The following is a 15,716-nucleotide window of genomic DNA, read 5'->3' as shown; positions in this document are numbered from 1 at the left end:
TCCAGCATCCTGGTCTATGGCTGCTCTGGGTTTTGAGCACTGGGTCTCAGTGCCCTTCCCCAACAGCTTTATCTCAAGAATCCTAAGCTTCATAGAAGACGCTGGAGGTTGGTACTCAGAATTCTGATTTTTAAAAAGGAGAGATGCTAGATTCCATAGGAGTGTGATAGTCAGGATAACAACCCTAGAGAGAGTTTTCAAAAAGCAGAGGCCACCATGTGCTAATATGGACCCATAACACCGAAACTACACAGGGGAATATCATTTTGTTTTAATTCAAAGTCCCTAGAAAGATTAGTTAATGTTGGAGATAAGTACATGTTGATTACAAAGATGGTGTGTTTCTGTGGACAAGATGGAAACATGCTCTGGATATTGGGACAGTCATCAAATCTTGATGACAGTTATGGTATTCACTAATCTGATTACCGGAGTAGGCCAGTTCAGACACCCACTTGATTATTGCTAGTAGTCTAAGGTGGGGTCATCCTTGTGGATTCCTGGGAACTTCCCTAGCACCCTGTTTCTTCCTGTTCCCATGATGTCTTCATTTATCATGGTATCTCTTTCCTTGCCCTCCCACTCTGTTCCTGTTCCAGCGTGAACCTCCCATTCCCTTATGTTCTCATCCCCCATCCCTTACCCCACCCCACCCCCAGTTTTCATCATAGAGCCTTCATCCATTAACTGATGGAAGCAGATGCAGAGATCCATGGCCGGGCACCAAGACCAAGCTTCAGGAGTCCAACTGATAGAGAGAGGAGGGATTCTATGAGCAAGGGACATCGATATCATGATGGGAAAACGTACAGAGACAACTAGTCAAACTAGTAGAAATTCATAAACTATGGACCAATAGCTGTGGAGCCCCCATTGTACTGGACTAGGCCCTCTGGATAGGCAAGACAATTTAGCTCGAATTGTTTAGGGGGCCCCAGGCAGTGGGATCAGGATCCGTCCCTGGTGTATGAGCAGGCAGGCTTTTTAGGGCCCAGTGTCTATGGTGGGACACCTTGCACAGCCTTGGTTCAGGGAGGAGGGGCTTGGCACCACCTCAACTGAGTGTACCAGGCCCTGCTGACTCCCCATGGGAGGCCTTGCCTTGGAGGAGGTGGGAATGGAGGGGTGGGCTGGGGGGACGCTGGGGGGCAGGAGGAGGGAGGAGAGTGGGATCTGTGGTTGGTATGTAAAATGAATAGAAAATTTTTTAATAATAAAAAAACCTTGATGACTGATTATGCCCATAGGTGTTAATTTAAAGTTACCAAGAACCAAGAGATCTTTAATGGTGCATGTAACCTCAGTGCCCTGACTTTGTTTTTTATCAGTAAAACAATAAAGACTAACGTCTTCTTTTCATAGATGAGGTGGAAATCAGCCATGAAGAAAAGGGAGATTCTGAGGTACCATAATCAAGAAGTATAAAGCCCCTAACAGTGGAGAAAGAGTTTTCTGCTTTCAAAACTGTTAAACCCTTGATTCAAATCTGATGCAGAAACACAAGATGCAAACACCAGTGCTTCTGGGCTGGAAATGAGAAAGGATGCTAGAGGTCCAGCTGTCAAAACATGACACCATTCCCTCCCTCCTTCCTCCTGCGGCTCTGGAAAACTCCCAACACTCAGGAGAGATGACTTACAAGAGGTTAATGGTCATGTCCGATTGACAAAGGCAGCAGGACACACAGCTCCTCCTCGTATTTCTCTTTGCAGGGTAAGAAATAAAAGCATTGAGTGGGGGCTGGGGAGATGGCTCAGTGGGTAAAGTGACAGCATGGGACCTGAGTTTGGGTCCCCAGGATAAAAAAAGCAGAGGGTGGCAGTGTGTGCCTCTAAGCCTAGTGCTGGGGACGCTGAGGCAGGAGGATCTCTGGGGTTTGCTGGTCAGCCAGTCTAGCCAAATCAATGACCAGCAAGCAGGTTTTGCAAGAAACCGTGCCAACAAACAAACAAACAAACAAAACAAAAACAAAACAAAAAACAGAGAGTGATTGAAGAAGACACATGACTTCGATTTCCGGCCACTATACACATCTGCACACATGTGTATCCACCCAAACAAAAGCATTCTGAAGGCTCTTATGTGAAAGGCATGGAAGCAACCGAGGGGAACAGACTACATGTTTCAGTGTTTCAGTTGAAAGCATTCAGACACACTGCCTGTCATGGAATTGACAGTGATGCTAAGTGGGGTCCTCCATAAAACAACACCGAGGCTTCGCTTTGGACAGGGAAGCGGAAAGGCAGTGGCGACTGACACCACGGGTACCACAGCCTGTGGCATCATGCTTTGAGAGAGAATCTTGGTCTACCCCAGAGCATCCTGGAGGGCTCTGAGTATTGCTCTGAGTTTAGAAGACCGGAGACAAAGTGAGGTGTGTTTGTGGGAGAGAGAGAGAAGAGGGTGGTAGAAGTTTTGTCAAAGCAACCAAGAGACTGTGTAGTGTCATTGAGGGGTATCAGGTACAGAACAAGGACCAGAAGGTGGAAGAGGAGGTAGTAATGATAGTCCTGTCAGGGGAAGTGTTCTAATAGAACCAAGCGGAGATGGAACAGGCCACTTGGGTGGAGGTTACTCTCTGGTCACTAAGGGATAGAACTGTGGCTTGAAGGCTCCAGGGTTTCTGTTTAGATAGGGGCTGGAATAGGGCTTCATAATTCTGAAAAATCAATGATTCTAAACACATTTCATTTAGACAGAATCCCAAGCCTTCCAAATTCCAAACAATCAGAATGTGAGCAGTAACACTAAAAAGAGATGTTCAAAGGGCTTGAGGTTGTATGAATTTCCGAGAGGACATTCCTAAAGCAAAATGGCGGTACCTAGGAGAATTCTAGCAACAAATGTTGCTGGTAAGTCTGATGCACACCCTGTGCACTCACTGTGAACCATAACTGACAATGAATATGAACAGCCCGGTCCAGAAACAGCCTGCGAACCAGCTGACCACAAGACATTCGATTCCTTCGGGAGCTGCACTTATACATAAATACATTCTTAGCTTAATAAATGTGGAAATAAATTTCCTTTCTAAAAGGCTCTGATCATATTGTACTTCTGAAAATATATTTTCCACCTGGGTCATTATGCATTCGTGGTCTCCTCAAATTGGCAAGGTGTCAAGTTGTAAGGGAAGGTATAGTCTTACGTGTGGCTTCAATTGCATGGGTGCATTACCGTTGAACTTTACACTTTACACTGCCTGGCTATCAGTGCTGCCCCAATCCCTCCCTCCCTCCTCCTCCCTCTTCTCTCTCTCTTTCTCTTTAAGACAGGATTTCTCTACATAGTCCTAACTGTCCTGAAACCCACTGTGTAGACCAGGCTGGCCTCAAACCCACAGGGATTCTTCTGCCTCTGCCTCCGGAGTACTGAGATTAAGAGTGGGTGCCACCACACCCAGCATCCATTTCTACCTCTCGACATGAATTCGCATATACCCTCTCTGTGGGTTAACCAGCCCTTTAGTGGGGTCATACATGTCCTTTGAGGAAAAGAACCGAAAAGCTTCTTACCACCAATTGCCAGGATCCACCAGCACCAAGCTTGTATAACAGGAAGACGTGATTTTTCAGCATTATTACCCCAGTTGACCTTAGACATCACCCTGGGGCACTCCAAAGAGTCCCCAGCATGACTGCTAGTGAGTCTTTCCTAGAAGAACTTTGAGCTTCAGTTCTAGATCACCCCAACTCTAGATCGCCAGGGTTGGGGACCTGTCCTGGGTGTGGCCAAATGCCGCTTACAGCCCCACCAGGCTCCAGAATTCTTGAAAAAGCAATGTATAAGGAAGCGTTGAAAGACATCTGTTAGTCACTGAAATTTAGTTAGTGGACATGCCACCCGTGCCAATGATTAGCTTTCAATGTTGCCTTATAGTAAAATAAGGAGGGACTTCTTGCTTCAAAAAAAATTCAGGTTAACCTGTATAAGGTTTATTCTGGTTTAAAATCCCACGATTATTTTGTTTTAGTAACTATGTCATTGTGAGACTTATTTTAAACAAGAACTTACAGAGATCAGATAAACCAAAACTCAGTGTTCATATTTGAATCGGCCTGTACTGCCACTAAGTACAACTCAGGACAACTCATTCCTTCATTCACCCCGACCCATCTTTCTGAGCAGAGCAAGTGGGTCGGTGGAGAGAGTTATTGTGTGTGTCCCTGTGTTCTCATTTCTGGGGCATTTATGAGTGTGGCTCTTCATGTTCTACATTCACAAATATGGAGTCTGTACAGTTCCCTATGGTCAGCAACATTAGCAAAAAGCACACATTCATTAAATTTCTGCTTTCCTCCCCAAATATCCCCCAATAACTAAGAACTCCAGAAAAGTGAAGAGTTATTGGTACATACTCATATTACGGGAAAAGCTCGATTCTCAGTAGATTCATACACTTTGAAAATCCTTCCCACCCAGCCTCAATCACAGCCCCTTTCCAGATGTGCAACATCAGTGAGGAAAATTAAAAAAACAAACAAACAAAAAAACCTGAGACACAATACAGGTTCACCTTAAGAGTACAGCTAGGTACAATGACCACAGATACTAGAAAAATATGTCCCCTTCCCACCAAAGCTGGAGGGACAGTGCCCTATGATTTCTTTATAACTCCTTCCTACTAGTCCTTAGCTGCCTATGGGGCCAGGGCCGGCCCTGTCCGTCTGAGACTGGGCTAAGGAGGAGGACACCAGGACCCCATCTCATAAACCAAGCTCAGAAGAGCACAAGCCCCCTGGACAGTCCTGGAGTTGAAGCCAAAAAGGGTCGCAGGACTTACCAGCCGCTCTGCAGGCCCCTGCCTGCCCTGGTGATGGATCTGCTGTGGGTGAACAGATTGGCAGGTCAGGGAGCTGAGAGGAAATAGAACTTACTGCATCTGGTAACAGAAAACAGGGAATACAACAGATGCAGTGTTGGGAGGCCCAGTGAGTTCACTGCCCAGACAGCAGCTTGCTTGCCCTACATAATGGACAAGAGGATCAGAGTCAACAAAGCCAAGTGTTAGCCCAGTGGCTGGAAGTCAACAGAGTCGCTGAGGCAGGAGGGATGCTGGCCAGACAGCTCAAGCCCCAGGAGTGTCTGTCTATGGGAAGAGTCATCAGAAAGATCCAGAGCCCAGGACGAGTCCAGACGATGGAAAGGAGCAAAGACAGCCCAGCTCCTAGAGGCATTGTGAACTTGGTACAATTGAGCAAGCACGGGACACCCACTGAAATGTGCACGGAATAGTGTGCTCCTCTTCTCTGCTCTCCATCCTGAGCTCCCCTTGTTCCCACTGCAATGCTGGGGCTGAATCCAGGGCCTTGTACATGCTAGACAAGTCTGATACACTGACACCCTCTGGTAGAGAAAAGTAACAGTGGCTACTGCTGAGTTCCCTGCCCCACTGGGTGCTTTCATCCATCTGAAACTTCCCAAAAGAATCCCCATCCTTGAAAGACCAACTACATCCCCCTACTGCCAAAAAAAAAACCCCAAAAAACAAAAAACAAAGAAACCCAAAACCTATTTTTCAGAAAAATTGAAATAATCTCTGGACACACACACACACTATATATATATATAGTTATATATAGTTATATATATAGTTATATATAGTTATATATATATATAGTTATATATATATAGTTATATATATATACAATTTATCTCTCTTCTCTCTCTCTTCTCTCTCTCTCTCTCTCTCTCTCTCTCTCTCTCTCTCTCTCTCTCTTTGAGACAGGGTTTCTCTGTGTAGTCTTGGTTGTCCTGGAACTCGTTCTGTAGACTAAGCTAGCCCTGAACTCAGAGATCCACCTGCCTCTGCCTTCTGAGTGCTGGGATTAAAGGTGTCTGCCATCACTGCCTAGTTCTTTTTTTCTTTTCTATGAAAGTGAAGTTTTTAAAAGAATCAGTTACTGTGCTACTGTACAATAACAGAATCGGACTCGTTTACAGCCCCTAAATACTAAGTAGAAAATCTATTTTTCGAAGTGGGTCTAACGGCTTGCATATTGCTCTGTAGTTTTCTTCTGGCAAAAGATATTTCAACGCATAAATGACTTTTGAAAATTATAAAAACAATTTCACATACATGGCTGTTTACACTCTTGGTCTAGATTGTTTCTTGACAATTCACTGCCTGATGATTCCCAGACGAAAGGTAACCACATGGAAGGGTTTGCTCTGACTTGTCCCCGTGCTTTCCTTTCCAAATTGTTATCATTTGTTTTCTCTAACACTTTATGCCCTCCTCACCATCATCCTCCCTTTTCTGAAACACAAAAGCCGAGCATCTACCCCAGGCTTACCCCTGTGCAATCCACTCTGTGTGCGGCATCCTACGCATCCTAGGCGCTTCCTCGCCTCCCCGTCACTCCCAGGATAAAGCCTCACCTTCCAGGTTAAGAATATCTGTGTTTGCACTGCAGCGCGGTACTTCTGTACTCTAGTCTAAATACATTTCCTATGATTCTTAGCCATCTTTCCTGTCCTATTAGACTAGAAAACCCAACGAAAACAGAGACTGCTCTCTGCTCATCATGACTTCCCGGGGACCTAGGCCAGCACCAAGTGTGTACTCAACGTATATTGTTAAATAAGTTAAATCAGCTCATTTGTAGTATAGATACAAAGACAATTCATGACAAGATCCAGAACTAAAGCCAAGCAGAAAGCAAGGTCACAGTGGAAGGCAGTTTCTGAGTGAGTGGGAAAGCAATCCATTCTGAAGATTTTTAAATGCTGTTACTTCCAAAATATAATTTCTTCACGTCTAAGAAAGAGTGACAAATGTTTTTAGTGTTTCTTTAGCTCAGTCAGTCCACTGTGTATTGATACCTAGAGACTGTAGAGCACATCAATCTATAGTGAATCAACACAAAATTTTAGAAACAGAGATTTGTGGCTTGCCTACCAACTGTATTATCTGGTTTATGTAGTCCCTGATTGTACCAATAAAACATAAATGCAGGGAAAGTGGAGGAAAGTCAAGCATATTCTCTGAACTGGAAACAGAGCTTTCTGAGATATATTCACTCAGAGGACCACTTTTTATACACATTAGAGAAAACTCCAGACTTTATCCCATGCTTTTGCTACTTCAGGCTGAGGTTCCAAATAACACTGCCAAGTGAACTCACTGTTGGCTCAGCAGAGGATGTGATACTGGACTAAGGAGGGAGACCCTCAGCTGCACTTGGGGATAAACACCTTGACAAGCCCACTTAGGAGGTAAGACATGAGGGGAACGAACACTGACAGGTATGCCAAAGTATTAGAAGAGACAAGGAAATCCCTGGAGTCAGACAAAAAGACCTGGGCATCTCCCAGAGAGAAGCAGGAAAGCAAAGAAGGAAGACGCTAGAAACCTGGGCTCTGTACGATGCTACACCTTCATGTGCATCATGGTTAAGTCCGAGGATCTTGGAATGACAATCACTCATTAGTAGTCGCATGGAACTGCTCCATGTCCCTTGCATACCCCCACCAGAATCAGTGCTGCTGCTCATCTGCAGCTTCTCTTGCATTCTGGCTTGTGGCTTCCTACCTACAGTTCACTCAGGATCCTGGATGGTAGCCGTAACCCCTCCCACTTCAGGTCTCCATCAGTTCTTTGCCTGTTTCCCATCTCATACCTACCTTAACAAACAAAAAAAAAGTGTGTGTGTATCTTGAGTGTACACACGTGTGTGTGTATATGCATGCATCCACAGAGGCCAGAAGAAGTTGTCAGGTGGCCCCCTCTGTCTATCACTCTCCATTTATTGCTTTTAGGCAAGGTCTCTCCATGAACCTGAGGGTATGCATATTCTTGGTTAGGTTGGAAGCTAGCAAACCCCAGCAATCTTTCTGTTTCCATCAACCCTTGGAGACAGGATTACAGGGATGCCTGGCTCATTATGTTGGGGCTGGGATCTGAAATTTGGTCCTCATGATTTCAGAGTCCGTGCTCTTAGATGCTGGGTCATCGCTCCAGCTCCTTACCCTCTTTAACCTATTCTGTTGCTTTAGTACTGGCAGATCTTTTTTTTTTTTTACTCCCCCCTCCCCATTTTTTAGCCTTCACACTGGAAAGACCTATAAACAGACACTGGACTAGAATCAGTTTCACTCTATGGCAACCAGGCCATGCACTGACTCACATATGAGTCTGAACAGTGCAGGATGTATTGATATTGGACCATCATGTTCTTAGGGCAAAGGTGGAATTCCTCTAAGACAATGGATTTTTTCCATATCAACCATGTGGGATTAAAAAAACAGGACACAACGCAGATAAGGTGCCTTTTTATGCCTGTAATTCCAACATCTGGGAGGCTAAGCAGGAGGATAGCCAGAGTTCAAGCCAGCCTGGGTAACATACCAAGTTCCAGGCCAGCCCAGGCTACAGAGTAATGCCCTGACTTAAAACAGGAAGAGCAGCAACACCCGGACAGATGTGGTAGTGCATGCCTGTAATCTCAGTACTCAGGACGAAGAGACAGGAGAATTGCCACAAGTTTGAGGCCAGCCTACTATGTGTAGAATTCCAGCCCAGCCAGGGCTATAGTCTAAGACTATCTCAAACAATCCCCCAAAGCAAAGCAAACAAGGAAAGCAGGAAGACATTGGACTGGAGTAAGGTTCATATTACTTCTCTCCTTCCCCAGCTGCACAGGCACTGGAGTTCGGATCCCGGGCAGGAAAGCCAGATTTGAATATCCTTTTACTTCAGGGAGGAAGTCAGGCTGAGCAGCGGTTATAAAGATGCCTGAAGGGGAATCTGTGAAGATGAGTCTGGATTGGAGCCAGGGGTTGAGTAGCCATACAAACACTGGATATTTTTCTCTAACCTTGAGCTTCTGTGACTCCTGAACTCAGAGTGCAGCTGTCTCCCCTCTCTCACGCTCTCACTGTGGGGAGGTATGCATGTCCCAGACAAGCACAAGGCAGGGCCAGCAGCAGCAGCTTGACATGAGCCAGTCTGGAGTGGTTAGAAGCATTTTGCTAGCAATGGTTCACGAAAAGATGACAAAGCTATGAGGGACTAGAGCAGCTGAGGAGAGGGAAGATGAGCAGACCAGATTTGCAGACCTTCTGAGTGTCACTAAAGACTTCCAGACACCTCTGGAATGGGATCTCTGTAGTGGGTAGCCATTCCAGCTTTGATCTGGAAGTTCCAGCCCCCATTGAGGCTTCGGCAACTATCACACCTACAAGGCGGGGCCAAGGGAGGACCCTGGAGACCCGAGATTGGGATGGGCCAGCTCTCTCTGTTCCGGGACCCTGGACGGTGGAGGTTGACTGAGCAGAGCTCCAGAGAACACCGCTGGACTGCGATACACCTTCCCCAGACCCCGCCACTTACCTATCCCTTCATTTTGTAAGTTACCCACTAAATAAATCTTCCTTTTAACTACGTGGAGTGGCCTTAATAATTTCACCAATAGATCTCAGTAAGTGTGACTTTCTGTATTCAAATGAAATAGAAGTTCAAGCCATCAAGACCAAGTAAGACATCAGAGACGGGTCACACATGTATCTAGTACATTCTATGTTAAACATAGTGTTGCTAGGGTGAACATTTTAGCAGATAGAAGCAAAAGCCACTTACAGACACAAGACTGTGCTTCTGAAAGAGCCTGTAGCTCAGGGCTTATGACCTATCCTACTCCAGGAGGCTGCTTCTGGCCAGAAGTGAACGAATGATGAAGGTACCCTATTCTAATGTCCACCAGCTACAAGCCCAGTGACCACAACTCTTGGGGGGATTGGGAGCTAGTGACTTCTGCTAGGAGACAAGGGATGGAGAGCGAGACATCAGAGGGAGACCAGAGTAACCTCCTCAAGTACATCAAGTGCACATCTTTAATTCCAGCACTCAGGAGGCAGAGGCAGGTAGGTCTCTGTGAGTTTGAGGCCAGCCTGGTCTACAGAGCAAGATCTAGTCAGGACTACATGAGACCCTGTTTTAAAACAAAAAACAAAACAAAACACCCCCCCCCAAAAAAAAAGGAGAAAGAGGAGGAGAAGGAGGAGGTGAAGGAGGTGGAGGAGGAGGAGGAGGAGGAGGAGGAGGAAGAGGAGGACGAGGAGGAGGAGGAGAAAGAGGAGAAGGAGGAGGAGAAAAGGAAGAAGAAGAGGAGGAGGAGGAGGAGGAGGAGGAGGAGGAGGAGGAGGAAGAAGAAGAAGAAGAAGAAGAAGAAGAAGAAGAAGAAGAAGAAGAAGAAGAAGAAGAAAGTACTAAACCTTATTTGTCAAATAGCCAGGAAGTCTGTGAAAGCTCAGCACACAGAACAGCAAATGGCCTTTAGCTGGCCTTAGTCACTAAGGTGCCCTTTTTCTGTCAACACCAGGGGTCTCTCAGCATTGTCTCTGCTGTCAGAGAAGATAGAGCACACCACATATGGGGCAGATATTCAGAGTGCATCTTCGTTCCAGCATAGCTAAAATACTGAAGTACTTATGAAGAACACATACAGCTAGAGCTGGAGGCGCAGCCTTGATGAGAACTCTTCTTGACACATGACTTAGAGACAGACAACCAAATATTGAGATTTCCCAATCAAGGTGTGGAGGTTTTGGTGTGGCTCCAGGATACCATCGACTGGGATAGGACAGGAATCTAAGCTCAGCAGCCAACAGCAAAACTGGGATAGGTCCAGGATGCACATGCTCCTTTATTTGTTTTGGCAAAGGCTTCACTTAAGATACATACTGTAGGTATATCCTGTGCTGTCTACCTTAGCTGTCAACCTGACATAATCTAGAACCAGCTGGGAAAACGGTCTCAAGGAGGGGTTTTTCTAGATCAGGTTGGCCTACAGGCATATGTGTGGGGAATTGCCTTAAATTTTTTTTTAGATTTATTTTATGTATATGAGTGTTTTGCCTGCATGTATTATGTGTCCCACATCTATGTCTGATGCCCTCGGAATTCAGAAGAGGATAGTGGATCCCTTGGAATTGGAGGGCACATTCTGCATGTTGGGAACCAAACCTGGGTCCTTTGCAAGAGCAAGAAGTACTCTTAAATGCTGAACAACCAGTTTCTCCAGCCCCTTGGGAGATTGTCTTATGTTAATTGATGTGGGAAGACCTGCCCACTGTGGGTGGCACCATCTCCTAGGTAGGGGATCCTACATTGTATAAATGAAGAGAGGTGGTTGAGTTTGAATACGCAGGTAGGCATTCACTTCTGTCTGCTCTTGACTGTGGCTGTGATGTGACTAGCTGATGTTCCCACTGCTTTGACTTCCCTACTGTGATGGACTGTAACCTGAGATTGTGAGTTAACAGAAACTCTCTTCCTCCAAGTTAATTTTTTTGGTCCCGGTATTTATCGCAGCAACAGAGATGAAACTAAGGCACATACCATATGCAATTTATACTCACATAAAACACTGAAGGCTCTGGTAGGTAACCATGTTATTTAAAGAGCAGAGGGACACATCATAGCTTGTTCAGGAAATTGTAACCAAGAGTGGAATGAACTGGTCTTCCAAGCAGGGCTTCCATAACATCAAAAACCATCAAAGACCCAACAATATTACCACTTCCTCTAATATATGTGGGATCATATGCAGGGGGTATCCAAAGAAGACCTGTTGTGCAGACACACACACAAATGCACACACACACACACACACACACACACGCACGCACGCACGCACACACACACACACACACACACACACACACACACACACACACACACGCACGTATTCACGCAGGCACGCACCCACCCTCCTCATCAGCACTCATAGATAGAGGACGCTGGAATTGACTCTTTGCAGCATCTGCACAGTTCATACAGTCCAAGCTAGAACTAGATTCTGTAGCCAGCATGTCTATGTTATCAGTATCATCATTCTAGAATAATTTCTTACTAAGCCTTAGTAACAAGTTGGTTACTAAGAGGGTCTCATCAACTTAGAATCTTTGAAACAAAGAATTTGAAAATAGGCCTCTCAATGTCCCCCAAGTGGGATGCGTTTGGGGGTTTTATTCTCAGATCATAAAATGACCTTGACATGGGTCATATTCTTATTAGCATGTGTGCCCTTCTTCAGACGTCTTCCTTTGCTAGTAGGTGTGACTGATGGAGGTCACGAAGGCTTAGAACCACAGGGGTCAGTAATCACAATGTAGGGTGACAGGTAAGACCATAGAAATAGCTGCTGAGGATCCCTGAAAATCATATCCTCCTAAGTCTGAGGTCACCCATCTCTGGGCTTCCAAAGTCTTTTGTCAGGATGCCTCCTGCCTCTGTGAATGCTGGCAGGGTCCAGAGAAAACACTGGGAAGGCCTCAGGAGGAAATGAGCAGGGGCTTTTGGGATGTAAATGAAGGAAACAGGGGTAACAAATTACAACTTGGCTCCATTTTGGCTTATTAAGTAGTAGACTACTCAGACATCCATGCCAGATACAGCCAGCTCAGGGGCAGGATATACCGATTCCTTCCCTACCCTGACAATCAGACAGAAGTCCAAGGATGGTCTAGAGGATGGGGTAGCAGGAGGCAGGAAAGGGTACAGCATGAAAGGACAACATGACTTCTGCAGATGCAAGTGTCTGTGGGTCCATGCTCCAGCCCCAGCATGGCCTGGCCATGATTCCACGTCCCTGATACCATAACCTCTGCCGCTCTCTGGGCAGAGCTCCCAGGTCCCTGTGTCCACCCACTTCATCTGTGTCCCAGTTGAGTCACAACCTAGAGGGGCTGGGCTTCTCTCCTAGAAAATGCAGTTGGTCCTTTTCTCCCAGAGTTCTCGCTGGTGTGTCCCTGCCTCGGGTTCTGAGAACAGAAGGTTTCATTTATGTCCTTCTCAAAGATCACCTACAAGGGAGCTCAAATCCAGGGCTTTCACGTGCTGGGGTGGGGGTGGGGGTGGAGTTCATGATACCTTCTCTGTTGCTTTATTTTGCCTATCTTTTGCACCAGTCAGAACTGTCCTACATGCAAATATCTGGTCTGTGGTCGATCCAGAAGAAACGTATTACACATCATCATATTTTTAAGAACTGTCCTCCATTTTTTCCCCCTCAATGACAATGGGAAATGTTCTGATGCCAACTCCTCTGACCCCCGATGATCTTCCTGAGCTAGAGGCTGACTGTGTGAGAGCCACAGGAGAGGCAGGTAGCAGCTGATGCTCCCATGTGTCCTTGCATTTCAAAGCCCATCTGCTGTGGGATGTATGGCAAATGTGTTGCTAATTAATCAATGAAACACTGATTGGACGTTGGCTAGGCAGGAAGTATAAGCGGGGCAAGGAGGAGAATAAAGCTGGGAAGTGGAAGGCTGAGTTAGAGAGACACTGCCAGCCACCACGATGAGAAACAGCATGTGAAGATGCCGGTAAGCCACGAGCCATGTGGCAAGGTATAGCTTAATGGAAATGGATTAATTTAAGCTATAAGAACAGTTAGCAAGAAGCCTGCCACGGCCATACAGTTTGAAAGCAACATAAGTCTCTGTGTTTACTTGGTTGGGTCTGAGTGGCTGTGGGACTAGCAGGTGAGAGAGACTTGTCCCAACGTGGGGCAAGAGTTTCCACCTAAAACCTGAAAAAAAAAAGATTCTAAAACGGAGCTAAAAACAGTTCCTAATTGTCTCTCTCAAATTAGCGGCAGCTGCCGGTTTGAGCTACTGGTGGGTTCCTAGCGTGCTCGACCTGCAGTATGGCGGGAATGAGGCCTCTGCAAGTGGCACATTAAGCTGCATGGTGGATTTAGCCTTTGCTGGTACAAAGCAAAGAGGTTTCTGGGCTACACGCTGCTTGGCTAAAAGCATAGACACACTATAGCTCCCAGAGCTGGTGGAAAACGTAGCCATGTTGGGAAGCTGAAGTGGGCGGAGCCAGCAGCCACAGCTGCTGCAGTTTAAAGGAATAGATACACAATAAGACAGATTCAGATGTAATAGTTTAAAATGTGTGTAAAATATACGTAGGCTTGAAAGAGACAAAAAAGGTGATATATAAAGTTAAATAAAGAAATAAATAGTTTTTAAAAATAAAGTCTTTAAAGAGACAGTAAAGGTAGTATAAAAAATAAGCCACGTAAAGATGAATATTACACAGAGAATCTGGATTGTGTTGTCTTTGGAATTTTTAACTGCAGAAAAACATTTGATTGTAAAAGCTGTTGAGTTATGCCAAAATGTATATTTTAAAGATACCTTGACTTCAAAATTTGGATATAAGGATATGTTGCTTTGGAAAGGAGACTCTGCTTTTGTTCCCACAGAAAGCCAGAGGCTATGGATTTGTTCAAGATTAAGATACATCAGATTTGACCAGCCAAGACCCCCTGAAAGGTCTCCGATGACACCATGGCCCAGATGATCCAACATCCAGAATGATTTCAAGGCAACTGGCTCAGACGATACACCCTCATGGACTATTCCATAATTCTAAAATTTTCTTTGTTTCCCCATAAGATACAGCGCCCCCTTCCAGCAGGAAGTAGTAAGAGAAGCTATGCCCAAATTCCCAAATTATATGTAATTTTACTTTGTTAAGGTTAAAACCTTCCTTTTTGAAAAAAAAAGGGGAAGTGCTGTGGGATGTACAGCAAATGTGTTGCTAATTAATCAATAAAACACTGATTGGCCGTTGGCTAGGCAGGAAGTATAGGCGGGGCAAGGAGGAGAATAAAGCTGGGAAGTGGAAGGCTGAGTCAGAGAGACACTGCCAGCCACCACGATGAGAAACAGCATGTGAAGATGCCGGTAAGCCGCGAGCCATGTGGCAAGGTATAGCTTAATGGAAATGGATTAATTTAAGCTATAAGAACAGTTAGCAAGAAGCCTGCCACGGCCATACAGTTTGAAAGCAACATAAGTCTCTGTGTTTACTTGGTTGGGTCTGAGTGGCTGTGGGACTAGCAGGTGAGAGAGACTTGTCCTGACTGTGGGCCAGGCAGGAAAACTCTAGCTACACCCATCTAGTGAGGACCACGAGGAAAACAGCAACTTGGAGTTGGTGGCTGAGGTCAGGGGATGCAGTGAAACACAGAGACATAGTCCCATGTTCATCTCCACATCCTAGGAAGGCAGAGGAAGGGAGAGGAGAAGGACCTGTCCCTTCTCTCTGGCTGGGAATAGGGCTACTAGGGTCCTATTCCCCCTTGCCAGGGCTCAGGGTCAGATATCATGGAAGGAAGGGAAGCTATGCCTCGCCCAGTTTCCCTGGGAGGCTAGAGAGGCTCGAGTGGCCTAGGATGATGGAGGGAATGAGGCCCTCCATCCTTTCAAAAGAAAGCTCCAAAGGCCTTAGAAGGGTTTCCTGAACACCAGATCACCTCTGAAGTGACCTGGAGACTTAGTGACTGGCGAGGATGGCCTGGTTCCTGCAAGGGACTTAGCTGACTCCAGCACATTTTTTTGCCGACCCGTTTCAAGAAAAGTCCGGACAGCAAGTCTTTGGGGGAGGCTTGAGCTGGGGGAAAAAGCTGGCCAGTGTGCTAACAGAAGCATCAAGTCAAGAAGCAGAGGCGGTAAAGGTGACAACGTGGGCCCCTTAGGGCCCTTGCCAGCTAGGCTGCTGCCCCTTGCCTGGGATGATGCCCTTAGGAAGTGCCAGTTCACATCTCTCTCCTGGTGAGTCTGTATGAATGAGAAGCACACAGCAGACCGGGAGGAAAGCATCCGTGTATAGCCAGGGCAGAGTGCACTTACCTCCATCAGCAGTGGAGAGACTCTGTGGAGACAAGAGCAGGACAGAGTGTCACTGTGTGTGTGTG

General features: G+C 46.0%; 1 protein-coding gene across 5 annotated transcripts in view; it reads right to left on the bottom strand.

Annotated features, from left to right (window-relative positions):
- Positions 1–15,716, bottom strand: part of Palm2akap2 (PALM2 and AKAP2 fusion) — a 339,394-nt gene that overhangs the window by 193,502 nt on the left and 130,176 nt on the right. For all 5 annotated transcript variants that reach the window (XM_059254391.1, XM_059254389.1, XM_059254390.1 and 2 more), the window contains exon 5: positions 15,652–15,673. In XM_059254391.1, coding sequence (XP_059110374.1) covers positions 15,652–15,673 — 22 coding nt within the window. The remainder of the gene's footprint in view (positions 1–15,651; positions 15,674–15,716) is intronic.

The sequence above is a fragment of the Peromyscus eremicus genome, chromosome 2 (assembly GCF_949786415.1).
Source record: "Peromyscus eremicus chromosome 2, PerEre_H2_v1, whole genome shotgun sequence".
Lineage (NCBI taxonomy): Eukaryota > Metazoa > Chordata > Mammalia > Rodentia > Cricetidae > Peromyscus > Peromyscus eremicus.
This window is presented reverse-complemented; position numbering and strand designations above follow the sequence as displayed.